The sequence below is a fragment of the Schistocerca nitens genome, chromosome 9, assembly GCF_023898315.1.
Source record: "Schistocerca nitens isolate TAMUIC-IGC-003100 chromosome 9, iqSchNite1.1, whole genome shotgun sequence".
In the NCBI taxonomy this organism is placed as follows: Eukaryota; Metazoa; Arthropoda; class Insecta; order Orthoptera; family Acrididae; genus Schistocerca; species Schistocerca nitens.
In genome coordinates this window covers 441,090,618-441,108,362 of record NC_064622.1, presented here as the reverse complement: position 1 = coordinate 441,108,362, position 17,745 = coordinate 441,090,618, and the positions used below count along the sequence as shown (strand labels likewise).

General features: G+C 46.8%; 1 protein-coding gene across 1 annotated transcript in view; it reads right to left on the bottom strand.

The window, feature by feature from the left end:
* The window catches only part of LOC126204304 (uncharacterized), a 44,237-nt gene extending 35,677 nt beyond the window's left edge, over positions 1-8,560 (bottom strand). Inside the window, exons 1-2 of the mRNA XM_049938690.1 lie at positions 8,033-8,560; positions 830-1,222 (exon numbers count right to left, since the gene is read on the bottom strand). Of these exons, the coding sequence (XP_049794647.1) occupies positions 830-1,222; positions 8,033-8,560 (921 nt within the window). The remainder of the gene's footprint in view (positions 1-829; positions 1,223-8,032) is intronic.
* Positions 8,561-17,745: the final 9,185 nt, after the last annotated feature.

Below are 17,745 nucleotides of genomic sequence, written 5' to 3'. Positions count from 1 at the left end.
ACACAACGGTATCTTTAGCGACTAATGGTTATTCGGAAAATTTTGTCGATTTGACGTCCCGTGCTCTGCTCCAAGCGTGTTATCTGGCTACTTTTAACTACTCTGTATAATAATCTTCTGAAAAACGCAAAGCGAACATCCAGTTTGAACAAGATTCGCACCGTAGAATATGCGGTGTATAGGGGACACACTGGATTTCTTTTGACCGTATCTTATGAAGCCCATTAATTAACCTTTCAAATTATGCTGGGCGTCCATGGACATCAACGTCTCTAATGTATATGCCACAGAACACGTATCCACCGCTAGTAAGGTGACAACAAAAAAACCTGTTGTGAAATGAAGTGACTTTTTAGAGTGGGCGAACAGAGAGACTGCGGGAGGCTGGGTGTGGGTTGGAACTCACGTGGGTCATGTTGTGCCGGTGATCCATCGGCGGTGGAGACGATGGCAGGCAGAGGGTCCCCACTGCAGGCGCACCCCTCCACTGCCATCTCGTCGCGCTGACGAGCGCCTGGACAGAAGGATCATCACGGTTGCCTTGACGAACTGGTGGGCGGTTGGCACAGAAATTACAGCCACCGCGATCCCCATTGTATCAGCACGGAGAACAAACAGCCGCTTGCTACAAACGGGTATACATTCTCACGCCCCCTTACCCCCCCCCCCCCTCCCACCGCCTTGGGCGATTGCCGTTGAGAAAGGGAAATGGGGAAGTGACGTAGATGGTATTTATCAGTGAACGACGTTTCTGTCTTTTACCAACCTGAATCCCGCACGTGAGGACGGTCTTGTGTGAAATGGAAAGTAGCTGTAAAAAGTTGCTTACCTTGGCGTGTACGGTGACGCCGGCACCGCCGTTGGTGACGTCGTGGTGCCTGGAGTGCGGTGGCTGCAGGAAGGAGGCGCCGGCTGCAGACGGGGGCGGCGGTTTGAGGGCGGCGGAGGCGGAAGAGACGGCCACCGAGGGCGGCAGCAGCGGCGGCAGCGGCAGCGCCAGCGGGAGAGGGCCCAGCTTGGGCGGCGGGGGCGGCGACTCGGGCGTGGCGGAGGCGGAGGCGGCGTGGCCGGGCCCGGGGCTGTGGTAGGGCGCCGCGGCGGCGGAGGCGGGCACCGGCGGCGGGTCCGGAGACAGCGAGAGCGAGGAGGCGGGCGACAGCGACAGCGGCAGCGACAGCGGCAGGGGGAGCGGGTCGCGGCCGCCGCCGCTGCTCGTCACCACCTGCGGGGGGCCGGGGAACACGGCTCAAGGCACGCAGCGTCGGACGCCTCGTGTGACAGCTTGTATCTCAATATACAAAGTGCACTCGAGTAAAAATTAGAGTAAAAAAGAAATAAACTGTTTATTATTTCAAAAGTAATCGGCATAACTGTTAACACAGCTATTGCATTTTGAGGCAAGTCGGTCAATGCCCCTAATGGAAAAATGTTCGCAGTTGCTGCGGAGCCACCATTCTGAGTGGCCGCGCATAATGCCAAGGTTGTTTCAACTACGCTGCCCTTACACAGCGTCCACAGAGTCCCGATCTCTCCCCATATGATTTCTCCAGGTCTTATGTCAGACATCCCACGGCCAGCAGTGCTGGCGAATTGGATAGTGAAGGCTGCCTCCGCGGTAACCTACGTTAAATAGCTCCAATACGGCACCGCACCTCACCATACAAGCAGCGTCGCAGCTAGCAAGCCTCTACTGCCCTCTCTACCCGTCCTGTCGCAGAGGTTTTTCTCCTTGTCGCTTGCCTTGGCCCATTTTTCCCCCTCTGCTCTTAAAAACCGCTACCTTTCGATCGCTTTCGTCGACTTTCTGTCTCCGGATTGTTCACATCAATGAGTAATCCTACCCAGAAAAAAATGTTCAAATGTGTGTGAAATTTATGGGACTTAACTGCTAAGGTCATTACCCTAGAACTTAGAACTACTTAAAATTAACTAACCTAAGGACATCACACACATCCATTACCGACGCAGGGTTCGAACCTGCGACCATAGCGGTCGCGCGGTTCCAGACTGAAGTGCCTAGAACCGCTCGGCCACTCCGGCCGGCTGCTAAAATAAGGTCCAGGCAGTCTCGCCTTCGACTTCGCTAACGTTGATACCACGACGCCACGCTATTCGGTTCACCATAACCAAGATTTCAGCACCATTCTGCTTCACGGCATTCCATCAGTCTCATCCACGGACTCTGTCGATAACCGTGCCAGTGGCTGCTCTAACGCATTGTAGTTTTCCATTTTCTACTTTTCCTGGTTGTGGAATAATTTTGCTATCTACTCATGTTGTTATTTGTTGTTAGCATTCACGGAGACCATTTTGTGCCCTGACGAGAGACTTTCGTGACCGTCGATTTGCTTCCGACGAAGAGGTGCAAACGTGGTTACAATAACGGTTCCGCAGGCAGTCGCAAAATCCACAATAAAAGGTAGTGTTGTAAGTAGGCAAGAAATATCAGCAGAATGGCTCGGTTAGAAATCAGTGACTTCGAACGTTGACTATGTATGCATTGGTCTTCATCCGAGTTACAATCCTTCAGGGACATTTCCACAGTTCTAAAGGTACCAAAGTCGACTGTTGGTGATGTGATTGTGAAGTGGAAACGGGATGAACAACCGTACCTAAACCAAGACCAGGCAGAGCTCATGTACTAACGGGTAGATACCGTCGAGCGCTGCGGACGGTGGGGGTAAAATTTCTCATGAAATCAGCGGAAGGAATCTCTCGCGAGGTCAGAAGTGCTATGAACAGTCCACCAAGCACAATGATTGTGCGTATGGACTTAGAAATAATGGGCTACGACGGTCAAGCAACTCTGTGTAACCTTTACATTCTGTGGTCAGTACTAGGCTTCGCATGAGGTGTGTAAAGAGGGAGGCCACTGGACACTGGATGACTGGAAACGAGTGTCTTGGAGCCATGAATCACTCTATACTCTCTGCAAACACGGTGGAAGGGTTCGGATTTGGCTAATGCCTAGAGAACGTTCCCTGACACGCTGTTGTTGCGCCTGCAAAGAAGTACGGAGGAGGTGGTGTGGGCGTAATTGTCCTGTTTAGGGTGTGGTCCTGTTATTACGTTTAGAAAAACGGCAAACGCAGAAGGATAAGAGCACACACTGCAGCATTGTGTATTGCATGCAGTAGAAGAAAAGTTCGGAGAACATGACTGTATCAGCATGAGAATGTGCCCTGTCATTAAGGAGCGTCTGTGAGGCATTAGTTTGTGGGAAATGACATTCCAGAAATCAACTGGCCTGCCCAGAGTTCCAATTTGAGCCCAATGGAACACCATTGGGGTGAGTTAGAACGTTGACTTCTCTCCAGATGACAGCGTCCAACATGACTACCTTTCCTGGTTTCGGCTCTTGGGAAAGAATGGGCTGTCACTTCTTCACAGTCGTTGACACATAGCTGAAAGTGTCCGCAGCAGATTTCAGGCCGCTATAAAGGCGGAGGATCGACACGCCCCGTATTCATGTAAAGTAGTGTCTGTTCGGATACCTTTCATCACATTTTCTGTAACAGGACACTTCAGGTAAGATTTTTATTTATTTTTCCAAAAGTCTCTGCACTGTAGTCGTTTAACGCACAAACCGGAGAATTCGGACCCGTGCTGTAGGGAGATTGTCGTAGCTTAATTCTACAGGAAACAGAGGTGAAGAACCACTAGCAACTCGATCCTGTAGTGGCCAAGCGTCTTCGTAGATTTTTCGACACTGTAAGACAAAAGATTCCATCATGCGGAGTAGCTTCGAAATGTGTACATGACAGGACAAATATTCAAATAATATCTTTTTATAAGATCTTGAAGACGCTGAATCATACAACTGTTTGGAAGTGATACTAAGAAGGGATATGAAATGGGATGATCACGTAAAATCAGCATTAAGGAAGGCAAATGGAACACTTAATTTTTTTTGGAAGGGATCTGCGGAAACATAGTGCATCTGTAAAGTAAATGACACATAACGCGTTAATGGCGACCGATATTGTTGCATTGTTTGAAATCCTTGCCGAGCAGGGAGAGCAAGGGGTCTCTGCCAAAATCGGAGAGGCGCTGCTAGTATCTTAACACACCGGCACAGCCCTTACGAAACTGCAACAGAAATACTCGGGGAACTTACGTGGGAATCCTTGGACGCAGTTCTTGCTAAACACTGTTGGGTAAATTTAGAGAAGCCGTATTCGAGGAAGACCGAGAGACTATAATCTTGCCCGCATTCAGGTGCGTACAGAGCCACGCAGACAGTCGTTTTCAGCCGCGCGGAGTGGCCGCCCGGTTAGAGGCGCCATGTCACCGACTGCGCGACCCCTCCCGCCGGAGTTTCGAGTCCTCCCTCGGGTATGGGTGTGTGTGTTGTTCTTAGCATAACTTAGTTTATTTAGAGTGTAAGACTAGGGAGCGATGACCTCAGCAGTTTGGTCCCTTAGTAATTCACACACATTTGAACATTTTGAACAGCCGTACGCGAACGGATTTGGAAATAGAATGGATAATTCCGGTGTGATGTATCCTCAGTCATACATTGTAAAATAGAGATTATAAATGAGCTCCACGTACTCGCTCTAAATTCTTAAGCTGGTGCTATGACGTCGTTTCGGTACTCGCCGTCTCCGTACGACCGGAGACTCGGCTTGTCTCTCCGCCGCCGACCGTTTTAACTTAAGACTCGTCGCTTGAGTCTGCACAGGCGGACTAATCCAGCGTAGAGAGTGCGGCGAGTACGCGGTACACAGACAAATATCACGCATAATTGTTGTTCAGCAATGGACTGACGGATCGGTTAACAATGAATGTTGATGCGAATTTATTACAGAATAGGCTACAAACATTCTGCTCTGTGATGTACCTTCCAGTGGGCTTAGCATCGAACTTTTTCCAGGCTTCACACTTTCCTCTTGTAGAGTAAATCTGATGTGGTATACACTGCGTGCCTCAATTTCCGTCTTACACTCTCCACAGTCTCCCAAAACACACCTCCGTCAGAGGTCATCTGATACCAAGAGTCGGCTACAATACAACTGCAAGATAGTGCACTCAACTTCCGCTCTACGTCGCGGCCTTACACTCCTGCACGCTTTACTAAGAGGGAACGAACCGACGAATAGAAAGTGACCGCGGACACGTCTTACTTGCAAAAGAGCAGCGCGAGGAAAGCAGACCGGTGCGGCACTGACAAAACGGCAGCCCTTTGATTTTCAATCCACGCAACCCTCGATACTGGCTTCGTGCTCACGTTGTTTTTCATATCAACTGTAATGTGGCTTACGGGTGATGATGATGATATTTCGTTTGTGGGGCGCTCAACAACTTGGTTATCAGCGTCCGTACAGCTTCCCAATCTTCTGACACTCCAGTGACACCTCTCTTCCCGAAGGATGATGAAATGATGAGGACAACACAAACACCCAGTCCCGGGCGGAGAAAATCGCCTAACCGGCCGGGAATCGAACCCGGGACCCCTTGCTCCAGGGGAAGCAAAGGTAGTCACTAGACCAGGAGTTGTTGATTGGCTTCCGAAGTGTGCAGGATGTAAACAGTGTTTAGAGCGTACCACAGCGGTATACATGAAATCGACGCGAAGAAGTTGGTAGAGACTTGATATAAGACACTTGTGGACTATCAAGCCGTGTGCGCTGCGCAAGGTTGTGGTTCAATTCCTTCTTGAATGTTAAGAATCCCTTGTTCTTGCACTTACAAAATGTAATAAATGACGGTTGCGTAAATTACAAAAAATGGTTCTGAGCACTATGGGACTTAACATCTGTGGTCATCAGTCCCCTAGAACTTAGAACTACTTAAACCTAACTAACCTAAGGACATCACACACATCCATGCCCGAGGCAGGATTCGAACCTGCGACCGTAGCAGTCGCGCGGTTTCGGACTGCGCGCGTAGAACCGCTAGACTACCGCGGCCGGCGCGTAAATTACGCCTCACAATATTGTGAAATATTAATAGCATAAAATAAACAAATAAATCGTTTCGTCTGCATTTCTTACAATGAATGTAAGGGTTAAGATGGCCCGCCTGTGCGGTCTAACGCCCTGCTTTCCGGGCAAACATTGCGGCGAAGATCTCTAGCAATTGTCTGCATCGACAGCTCTCCGTGCACCAAGCGAGCTGTCGATGCAGAGAAGAGCCAGAAATATTCGCCGCAATGTTTACGCTACGGCGGGAGCGGTGGCGTCACCAGCGCAAACGTTGACACTATCTGAGACAGCATTACGTAATTACCGACCAATCAAAAGCCGTCGTTGGGCTATATAAGGCCGCAACAGCAGCGATTTTGACAGTCAGTTGCTCCTGATGTTGACGATGGTGGAAATTGTCGAAAGCTCGAGGTTTAACACTGAACTGACGCAGCAAGAAGTCCGAGAATGTCTTATATAACAGTGCCGCAGCGAAAGACTTCGATCACATCAATCTGAGGCTGTTTCTCAGCTTAATATCTACGTCTACATCTACATTTATACTCCGCAAGCCACCTCACGGTGTGTAGTGGAGGGCCCTTTACGGGCCACTGCCATTACCTCCCTTTCCTGTTCCAGTCGCGTATGGTTCGCGGGAAGAACGACTGCCGGAAAGCCTCCGTGCGCGCTCGAATCTCTCTAATTTTACATTCTTGATCTCCTCGGGAGGTATAAGTAGGGGGAAGCAATATATTCGACACCTCACCCAGAAACGCACCATCTCGAAACCTGGACAGCAAGCTACACCGCGATGCAGAACGCCTCTCTTGCAGAGTCTGCCACTTGAGTTTGCTAAACATCTCCGTAACGCTATCACGCTTACCAAATAACCGTGTGACGAAACGCGCCGCTCTTCATTGGATCTTCTCTATCTCCTATGTCAACCCGACCTGGTACGGATCCCACACTGATGAGCAATACTCAAGTATAGGTCGAACGAGTGTTTTGTAAGCCACCTCCTTTGTTCAAATGGTTCAAATGGCTCTAAGCACTATGGGACTCAACTGCTGTGGTCATTAGTCCCCTAGAACTTAGAACTACTTAAACCTAACTAACCTAAGGACATCACACACATCCATGCCCGAGGCAGGATTCGAACCTGCGACCGTAGCAGTCGCACGGCTCCGGACTGCGCGCCTAGAACCGCGAGACCACCGCGGCCGGCCCTCCTTTGTTGATGGACTACATTTTCTAAGGACTCTCCCAATGAATCTCAACCTGGAACTCGCCTTACCAACAATTAATTCTATATGATCATTCCACTTCAAATCGTTCCGCACGCATACTCCCAGATATTTTACAGAAGTGACTGCTACCAGTGTTTGTTCCGCTATCATATAACCATACAATAAAGGATCCTTCTTTCTATGTATTCGCGATACATTACATTTGTCTATGTTAAGGTCAGCTGCCACTCCCTGCACCAAGTGGCTATCCGCTGCAGATGTTCCTGCATTTCGCTGCAATTTTCTAATGCTCCAACTTCTCTGCATACTACAGCATCATCCGCGAAAAGCCGCACGGAACTTCCGACACTATATACTAGGTCATTTATATATGTTGTGAAAAGCAATGGTCCCATAACACTCCCCTGTGGTACGCCAGAGGTTACGTTAACGTCCGTAGACGTCTCTCCATTGAGAACAAGATGCTGTGTTCAGTTTGCTAAAAACTCTTCAATCCAGCCACGCAGCTGGTCTGATATTCCGTAGGCTATTACTTTGTTTATCAGGCGACAGTGCGGAACTCTATCGAACGCCTTCCGGAAGTCAAGAAAAATGGCATCTATCTGGGAGCCTGTATCTAATATTTTCTGGGTCTGATGAACGAATAAAGCGAGTTGGGTCTCACACGATCGCTGTTTCCGGAATCCATGTTGATTCCTACAGAGTAGATTCTGGGTTTCCAGAAATGACATGATACGCGAGCAAGAAACATGTTCTAAAATTCTACAACAATATACCGCAAGCGTCCTATATCACACAGTACGTCTCGACTTTCCCTACACCGCTGCGGTAAGTTGTAAGCATTTGTGTTATATAGAAGTAGACGAGGCGGGTGCTGACCTTGGTGAAGGCGCTGCGGATGTAGTCCTCGGAGTGGTAGTAGAGCTGCGGGGCCGGCGGCTGGTGCGGGGGCGGCGAGGGCGGCGCGGGCGGCCGGCGCAGCAGCGCGCTCGCCGTCACCACCCGCAGCTGGCCGTGTGGCTGCGCCTGCCCCTGCCCCTGGGGGTGGGGGTGGCACTGGGGGTGGGGGTGGGGGTGGGCGTCAGCGGCCCGCGCCTGCTTGCCGCTGCGCGCCGCCTCCAGCCGCTCGTCGGGCCCCACCAGGAAGGCGACGTCGAAGCTGCGCTTGCCGGGGGCCGACGACGACACGGGCGAGGGGGCGGACACGGGCGGCGACGACGCCGACGCCTTGTCCAGCGCCAGCGGCGGAGAGCACAGCGGCGCCCGCGACGACACGTTCAGGTCCATCGTCATGCTGGCGGCGGGGGCGGCGGCAGTTGGTGGCGGGCAGCACCGGCCGCCGCTCTCGTGTCTGCACTGACAACACAGTCTTCGATGTGGCCAGTATGACCGAATACGCACCACCATCTTTATAAATAAAAATGTAAAGGGCCGCTATATGGTTGCCTGAGGAGCTGTTGTGCGGGTCGGGAGTTCTGACTATCATCCCCTGGCGGTAAAGTTGGAAAAACCTTAACAAAGGTATGTCCCCAGGGTTCCGTTTTAGGTCCCCTATTCTGGGATATCCACATGGAGCCACTTCTGGACAACCTGCAACAGAGTGAAGAGGTGCTAGAAATGATAGCCTACGCCGATGACCTCCTTCCGATGGTTGGCGGCCGGAGCCGTGAAGACATTGAACCGAAAATAGAAAGGGCCATCGCAAAATTGCAACTATGGTGCCGAAATACTGAAATGACTATTTCACCAACTACGTCATACTACCTTTTGCTGAAAGGACAGCTAGTAAGAAATCCTACAGCGAGAACTGGGGGCTTACCAGTTCTTAGGCGACATGAGTCACGCTACTTGGGAGTTATCATCGATTAAAGGTGGAACTTCGGAAAGCACTTGAATCTGTAACCTAAAGAGCATGAGTAATGAGTAATGAGTAACCATACCTCCATAGGACACAAGAGATTTCACCTTCCCCCCCCCACCCCACCTGATAAAATTGTACCATAACAGTATACTAACTTCAATAGTGGGTTACGGTTCGGAAGTCTGGGCACACAGGCTCACATGGGTGGTGCCCGCCATGACAGTGAGAAGTGTACAGAGGAGCATGTTAAGATCTGTGGGGGCTTACAGGACATCTCCATGGGATGCCCTATTAGTGATAATGGGGCTCTGTCCTCTGGATATCAAAATTAGGGAGCAATCAACGTGGCACTGGGCTAAGAAAGGGAATGATATGAAAATAGAAAATATTCTGGGAGTTCGGGCTAGGGACAAGGGTGAGATAAGGAAAAGAGGCGAAGAACTGTGGCAGAAATCATGGGAAATGGCAGAAGGACCTTCAGACTCTTACCAAATGTAAAAGAAAGGTTAGGCATGAGGTATTTCGTAAAAACCCGGGATTTATTTCATTTTCTCACTGGTCATGCGCCCTATCCGACATATCTATGCCGGTTTGGGAAGAGGGCTACGCCTGAGTGTGACTGTGGCGCTTCGTAGGGTACTTCCGACCATGTGCTTTACGAGTGCCCCTTTTTCGATGATGTAGCAGTTACGTTACGACAACAACTATCAAACAACGATACATACGACTTGCTGAGACACGAAGAGACTTTCGAAACCTTGAATAATCTGGCAAACGAGATATCACGTAAAGTTCTGACACCATATCTGAGGGACATTCGTGATAATAAATAAACTACTTAACGTGTCCTAGTACCCTAATCCTGTACCGCCTGTGCGTGGACAGGTCGACTTGCAAGTTGAAATCCGCCTCTTGCAGGGCTAAGGGGACCGGGCTACATTAACTTCGCGACAATGACAGCACCGGCTTGACGTAGGTTAGTTAGTAGGATTTAGAAGTAGATACCAAAATAGGAACCTGCAGCGACCAGTAATTTTGGCCTGCCTAGTGTCAGGGGCACGCTCATCGGGATTATCTCGATGAGCAAGGCATTGCAGTAGGTTTATATCCACACTGACACACCTGTGACGCTGCAGGCAGTTAGGATTACTAATAAGTACGTAGCAGTGTGTATAGCTTTACATAAATCCTAAGTTTGCTCATTAACCTGTACTGTCTACACTGTCTGTAGTTTACAATTTAACTGTAATTAGCTGCAAATAACAACATTGTATCACTTAGGACCCACTAATCATTAAGGTGGTGGGTTATATTGTATAATTATAATGTATTGAAAATAAAGATTTAAAAAAAATGTAAATATTCGTTTGTAGAAAATGATAAATCACCGAAAATTCTTCACCAACTGTTTCGAAATTTTGACACAAAGTTGCATTCAAATATGCCTGTGTTTTAGATACGTATTGAAGCGCCACCGATTGAAAGACTACATAAATACACTGCCACAGAAAAAAATTAGCACACCTGGAAAGACGAAGATTTTGATCCGATAACGACATATACCAGCTGGGCGATAGGAGCTGTACTGATAATGGTATCGGTGTAGCGTAGTAGCATGGCTACTAGAGCGCCATCTATGCGAACCCTTTACTGGGCAACGTCCACAGCCAGAAGGCTGAGTGTAGTGCAAAAGTGTGAAGCAAGCAGGCGGCGACGCACTCACGCTTCCTACAGACAAATGAGCGAATGTGAAAGGGGTCAAATTGTGACCTCCGAGTGGCGGTACGGTCCTTTCAGAGAATTGCTGTTCTGAGTGGGCTGTGCAGCAATGCCGGTATCAGTCGTCACTTGAAGATAATCACATCTCTAGTTGAAGTTCTGGACGTCCACGTAGCACAGATGCCCGCCGAGATCGCCGTAATGTAATGGCAGCAGTGCTAGATCGTACAGTTACCGAAGCACGGGTAAGAGGGTTTGTGGGACCAGATGTGTGAACAGAAACTGTTGTGAACCGATTATTAGCAGTGGGGCTACGGGCACGAACACCTCTAGCCCGACTTCCACCCACGCCACAGCGTCGTCGTGTACGGCTCAACCGCTGCCGTCAGAAGATTACTTGGATGATGACTCGGCGTGATCTTCAGCGATGAAAACAGAGTCTCCCTGTATGCAATTGATAGTCGTTTGCGCGTACGACGTAGACCTGGTGAGCGCTGTCTCTTAGAGTGCGTTCGTCCGAACACAGTGGCCCCATCCAGGGCCTTATGGTCTGGGGTGCTATAAGCTACAACTCTCGTTCAAAAAAAAAAAAAAAAAAAAAAAATGGCTCTGAGCACTATGGGACTTAACATCTATGGTCATCAGTCCCCTAGAACTTAGAACTACTTAAACCTAACTAACCTAAGGACATCACACAACACCCAGTCATCACGAGGCAGAGAAAATCCCTGGCCCCGCCGGGAATCGAACCCGGGAACCCGGGCGTGGGAAGAGAGAACGCTACCGCACGACCACGAGCTTCGGACTCTCGTTCAACTATAGAGTTTCTGGAGGGGACTCTAACCAGCGCTGGGTGCATCCAGAATGTTGCTAGACCCGTTCTTTTGCCGTTTTTGCAACAGGAAGATGATGTGTTGCTCCAACAGCTTAATGCTTGCCCACACACTATCCGTGAGACTCAAAGTACACCAAGTTTCCTGGCCAGCACGATATCCGGACTTGTCTGCAATCAAGAATGTGTGGGATACGATGGGATGAGACGTGACTCGTCAGTTAACAACTCTTGCAGAACTACGTGAACATGTGGAGCAGGCGTGGCGTAACGTATCCCAGGACAGTATTCGCCATCTGAACGACTGACTGTATGCCAGAGTCGGCGCATGCATTGCCGCCCGAGGAGGCTGAACCACATAGTAATATGGGTCGATACTGGCTTGTGCTGTTGGTCTGTAAATGTAATGACTTCATGTACTCCTTATGTACTGTTCCAACAATAAATCTGGATGAATTTGAAACCTCTAAATAGGGTGTACTAATTTTTTTTTCCAGCAGCCCACACTGAACAGCATTTTAGAGGACAGCGTTCAAGCACGTACAGTTGTGTGGGCTGCATCAAACTAGGCCAAATCACTCAAGGGCACTCATACTTGGTGGGAGGCAAGTGACATAACATATAAAAGGAAGTATTGTTAGCAAAAATTTTGAAAATCCCTTGATCGATTTACTTCGAATTCTTACACGATGTGTGTGCGTTCCACACCACCACCTAAACCACTAAACGGATTTCAACCAAACTCGATAGTCATATCCCTGTTAGGCAACAATTGATGCTAGGGTAAAAACCACCTACCTTCCACAGTCCAGGACATATGACGTCTTGAAAAATGAGGTGCGTAAAAAACTGCAGCATCATGGATGACGCTTAAACGTATTACTTCTGCGCTACTAAGCGTATTCGCAATAAATGTAGTAACCACATAGTCCGCTGAACATACCTACGCTAATATATCTATGTACGACATATGGTTCAAGAGACATGACGTCATCAACAGTTTATGTCAAAGTTCTCGATGACCAAATGTTGTCATTTCTTCTACATCTTGATGAAAAGTACGTTCTAGACACACGAGTGCTGTTGGTCTGATGAATGTTCAGGTACTCAGTCACACCTCGGCTGACCCAACAAATCAGCCCATCCAAATCCCATAGAAATTACCTGCCACTATTTGGAATTGAGGATGGAACGTAGCAGTAAACAGTTGCAAAATTTGGCGGCTCTGCGTAAGCTAAACACCAGTGAAAGATTTCAGCTGGATATAGCAGACCTGGAATAACACGTGTACTCTCTTCCTCACCTTTATCAGGTCTGTAAGCGGTGTTCCACGGTATTAACATTATGCCTCTTGCGGGTGACTAACTGTTTTTCTGTCTGCACTTTGTTTGTTCTTAATACAATATGCAGGTTATATTTCTATGATTTGATTGCCGTTTGTTAATATACGTCTTGACTCCTGATGGTTTTTCTCTGTCATGAGATCTACGGAAGACGATGAGTAATTGAATGAAGAGATGTATGAGTAAAGCAAGAACTGCATTCTGACACAGTACAGTGATAATCGGTGTCTTCAATACTACCGGCGCAGTCCTGCTGCCAATTCAGTTTCAACTCATTTCAGTTGATCGCCATAAATTTTTGACTTGTCATTTGGAAACTTTAACGCCGGTCACATATATTCAATAACCATAATAACTTGAAGATGATTATTATTACTTTTTTTAAAAATCATGAGTCTTCTGATTGGTATGACGCGGCCCCACACGATTTCCTGTCGTGGGCAAACCTTTTCATCTCCGAGTAGCACTTCCAACCTACGTCCTCAAGTATTTGCTGGATATACACCACCCTCTGTCTTCCTCTACAGTTTTTAGTCTCTACAGCTCCCTCCAGTATCATGGAAGTTAATCCCAGGTTTCTTAACAAATGTCTTGTCATCCTGTCCCTTCTTCTTGTCAATGATTTCCAAATAATCCATTCCTCTCCGATTCTGCGGAGAACCTCCTCTTTTCTTACCTTATCAGTCCATCTAATATTCAACATTCTTCTGTAGTTACACGCCTCAAATGCTTCTTTTCTGTTCCGGTTTCCCACACCCCATGTCTCTCTTCCATTCAATGGTGTGCTGCAAATATATATATCAAAAAGGATGGCGCTAACTTACATTGCTGAAAGTACACGATAATAGAAGCACAGATGTCAAGTAAACATGGGCCCAAAAACGCATACCTTAAGAACTATGAGACATTCTTGATTTTCAGTATTGTGAAACAAATCTCTTCTACTGCAAGCTCCTTGCTTTCCATATTTTGAGAAGTGGTAGTATGGACCAAAACAAGAAAAAAAGTTCAGTAAACATTTGCTCTAAAATGCATACCTTAATGGTTATGAGCACTTGTTCATTAGAAGAGTCGAGTTCCAAAGTACCGAAGATGAACAGGTGGTCATAGCTGTCAAGAGGGAGTACAGCTCGTTGCAGACGTATTCAGTGTCTCCCATACACCTCACTTGTAACAACGATTTCGTAACTTCACCTTCTGTACGAGGGATTATAATGTTTTGAACTTCTTGTTCCTTTATGTCAACCAATAAAATTCTGTCGCTTGACAGTCCTAGTCGTTGTTATCCAGTTATTGGCGTTCTAGCAACGTCTTTTGTTGGGAGACGATATTTATTTATCGGTGGATTTCTTAATAAGTGGTGGACTACATTGAGGAAATGAAAGCACTGTAACCTGTTACGCGGCTCAGTGTATTTATTGCGTCTCGTCTACGTCAGACCTGTAGATATGTATGTGTTTTTTTTTCCTATCTCCATGTGTCCATATACCTGGTAGTGGATATTAACATGGGGTGTGTCCACCCATCGTCTTTATGGTGGCTTGAACTCAACTGGGGACACTTTCAATGCGGTGCCTGCGGAGCTGTGGTAGCCCATTCTCCTTCAACAGCCAAAACCAGAGATGTTAATCATGTCGGACGCTGAGGTCTGTAACGTTCTCTGGCAGCACGCATCGAAAGTGAAAGTTAAAAGAACGTTTCGATGCAAAATGCTCACTGTAACAAATAATTTGTATGTATTTCTGTTAGTTGAATTTCAAAAGGACACTTAATTTTGTGAGGAAAAAGATAATTATGAATTTTGCTATTATAAATGATTATTCAAAGAGTGTGAATACTATCTGTGGCGAAGGATGTGAAAACCGCCACAGAAGAAACGATATGTAATGAGAAATGACAAAGACTATACAAGAGTTAGTTAAGATATAAACAGGCAATATATTGTAATAGAATCGCTTGTCTTCTGCACGGACTGAATGGGAGAGGAACCCGTGACATTGCATTAGGCTCTTACGTAGTCTTCATTTGTCATAAGTCGATGATCGACGCCATTCGTAGCTGGGATTGTAAAAGGTGTGTAAAGCTTTTAATTGTTTCTGTTAAAATATATTTATGTAGTAAAATCTGTTTGTCACAATTACTGCGAATTCGCACCGGACATTACCCATTTTATTTAAGAAATTTCAGCATTTTGTTGGATATCGCTGGCGGTGCGGAGCTGCGCCGCGAGCGAGCAGTCTGCAGCAGCGGCAGATTTAAATATACGATCGCAATAACGACCACATACTAAAAAGGGAACAGGTAGAGGTGAACGAAAATAATAACGTGTTTCTTTTCACAGCATTCCAGACACAGAATAAAAGGATATAGTAGATTTTATCTTGTGCATGCACAGGTGGATACAAGCTGCAGCTTTCGTAAATTTTCATTCAAAAAGTGATAAATTCTGAACATATCGTAAAGTGTATTGAAAAGTGGATAATTTTTCAGGAGAACTTAGCAATACAAAAAAAAAAACATTTTCATATAGTAAAGATAGTCTTATGCTTCAAAGCTAGTCGGGATATATTCAGTAAACAAAAATCCACTGTAACGTGATAAAGTTTGCTAAGTTCGACGGACAATAATATTTTCATTCTTGCACAAACAGCTTTAGTACTTGAATAAAAGTAAAACTTGAATCATTATTTTGGGAATATTCAAAGAAATTCATTTTTATTAATCTGCAACAGAATATTTCATACGTAAAGTAATAATAACAGGTGAAAAATTTATTGCAACCTTTCATTTCTCATGTCCATCCATGTATATGTTAAGTTCAATCTCAAAGGTTTTCCAAACAAATTAAACGCAAAAAGCAAAGAAAGTTTGAAACCAGACGGTCAACTCCCGAATAATTGAAACAGACAGAATCGCATTAAAGGTCTGCAGCGAAACGACGTTCTAACCCACACCAAAGGTGCTCCATCGGGTTGAGCTCGAGATTCAGACCAGTTCAATCCATTTCAGGAATGTTTCCACAGACCTTTTCCTCACAGATGCTGCTCCACGACAGGGTGCATTGGCATTCTGATATAAACAGTCATTGTCTCCGAACTGTTCCTCTACTATACGGAAAACACGATGGTGTAAAATACATTCACGACCTTCCGCATTTAGCGTTTTCTTAAGCGCGATGAGAGAACCATACGATAACCACGGTAAACAGCCGGATACTGTGACACTCCCCCCCACCCCCCCACCCCCCTGTGTACGTCACTACTGGCGCTACAAATGATATCCGTTATCTTTACCCAGGCATCCGCCGAACATAAACACTTCTGTCGGACATGTTATGGCGTGATACATCACTCCAAATCAATCATTTCTAGTCATCCAGTGGGCACTGGCGTCGCTCTTTACGCCCCTGAAGTGTCACTTAGCATTACTACATGTGTGGCTTACGAGGAAGTCCTACACCTTTGTACCCTACTCCTTTTATCTCCTAACGTAGAGTAGTTGTGTTCGTCGTACTACCGGTGGCACTTTGGAACTCAGAGGTAGTTCCTTCCGCAGAAGCATCCTGCGCTATGCTCGACGGTCCCTGTCCATCAGTATATCAAGCCTCCTGGCCTTGGTTTAGCTGTGACTGTTCCTTCACAATCACATCTCCAACTTTCGACTATGGCAGGTTTAGAAAGGTTGAAATGCTCCTGATTGTTACTCAGGTGACATCGAATGACTAATTCGAGGTCATTGAGCTGCCTTGCCCGACCCATTCCGCCGTTACTGCTACTCCCCGTCTACTTTTATACTAGCGGGTTCGTCCTTCGTGATATCTGATGCTAAGTTCCGCACCCCATGAGGGAACCTTTGAACAGACGGTGTACGAGGGGCGTTTGAAAAGTCCGAGAGATGGCACCGCCATTATGTTTAGTTAGTAGCATCTTTAGAAAGAACGCACACCAAGTTTCAGCCATATTGGTCCATTTCTTTGTGTTCGACATTCGTGTGAATCAAGGAAGTCGAGTGATTGTCAAAAAATAGACGAAAAAGAATTTCGTGTGGTGATTAAAAATTTTTATGAACGGCAAAACATCTCTGGAGACTAGAGAGAAGCTTGATAAACATTACGGTGACTCTGCACCTTCGATTAGAATAGTTTGTAAGTGGTGTCAAAATTTTCGGAGTGGCCATACGGGCACAAGTGATGCTGAACGTTCTGGACGCCCTGTGGAGGTTACGACTCCAGAAATCATTGATAAAATCCATGATACGGTGATGGGTTACAGAAGAGTTAAGGTGCGTGAGATTGCTAGTGCTGTGGGCATCTCGAATAAACGGGTACATAATATTTTTCATAAACATTTGGACATGAGAAAGCTATCCGCAAGATGGGTTCCGCGATTGCTCACGCTTGACCGAAAACGGAATCGTGTAAAGTGTTGCAAGGATGGTTTGCAGCTGTTCAAGAAGAATCCGCAGGACTTTAAGCGTCGTCTCGTCACTGTGGATGAAACATGGATACATTACTATACTCCTGAGAACAAACAACAATCTAAACAATGCGTTACCAAGGGAGAATCTGCACCAAAAAAGGCGAAGACCATTCCTCCGGCCGGGAAGGTTATGGCGACTGTCTTTTGGGACTCTCAAGGGATAATCCTCATCGACTATCTGGAAAAGGGTAAAACTATTAGAGTTGAATACTATTCATCGTTATTGGACCGTTTGAAAACCGAGCTGCAAGAAAAACCCCGGCGATTGGACAGCAAAAACGTCGTTTTCCATCACGAGAATGCACCAGCACACACCTCAGCAGTTGTGGTCACAAAATTAATGGAAATAGGATTCCAAC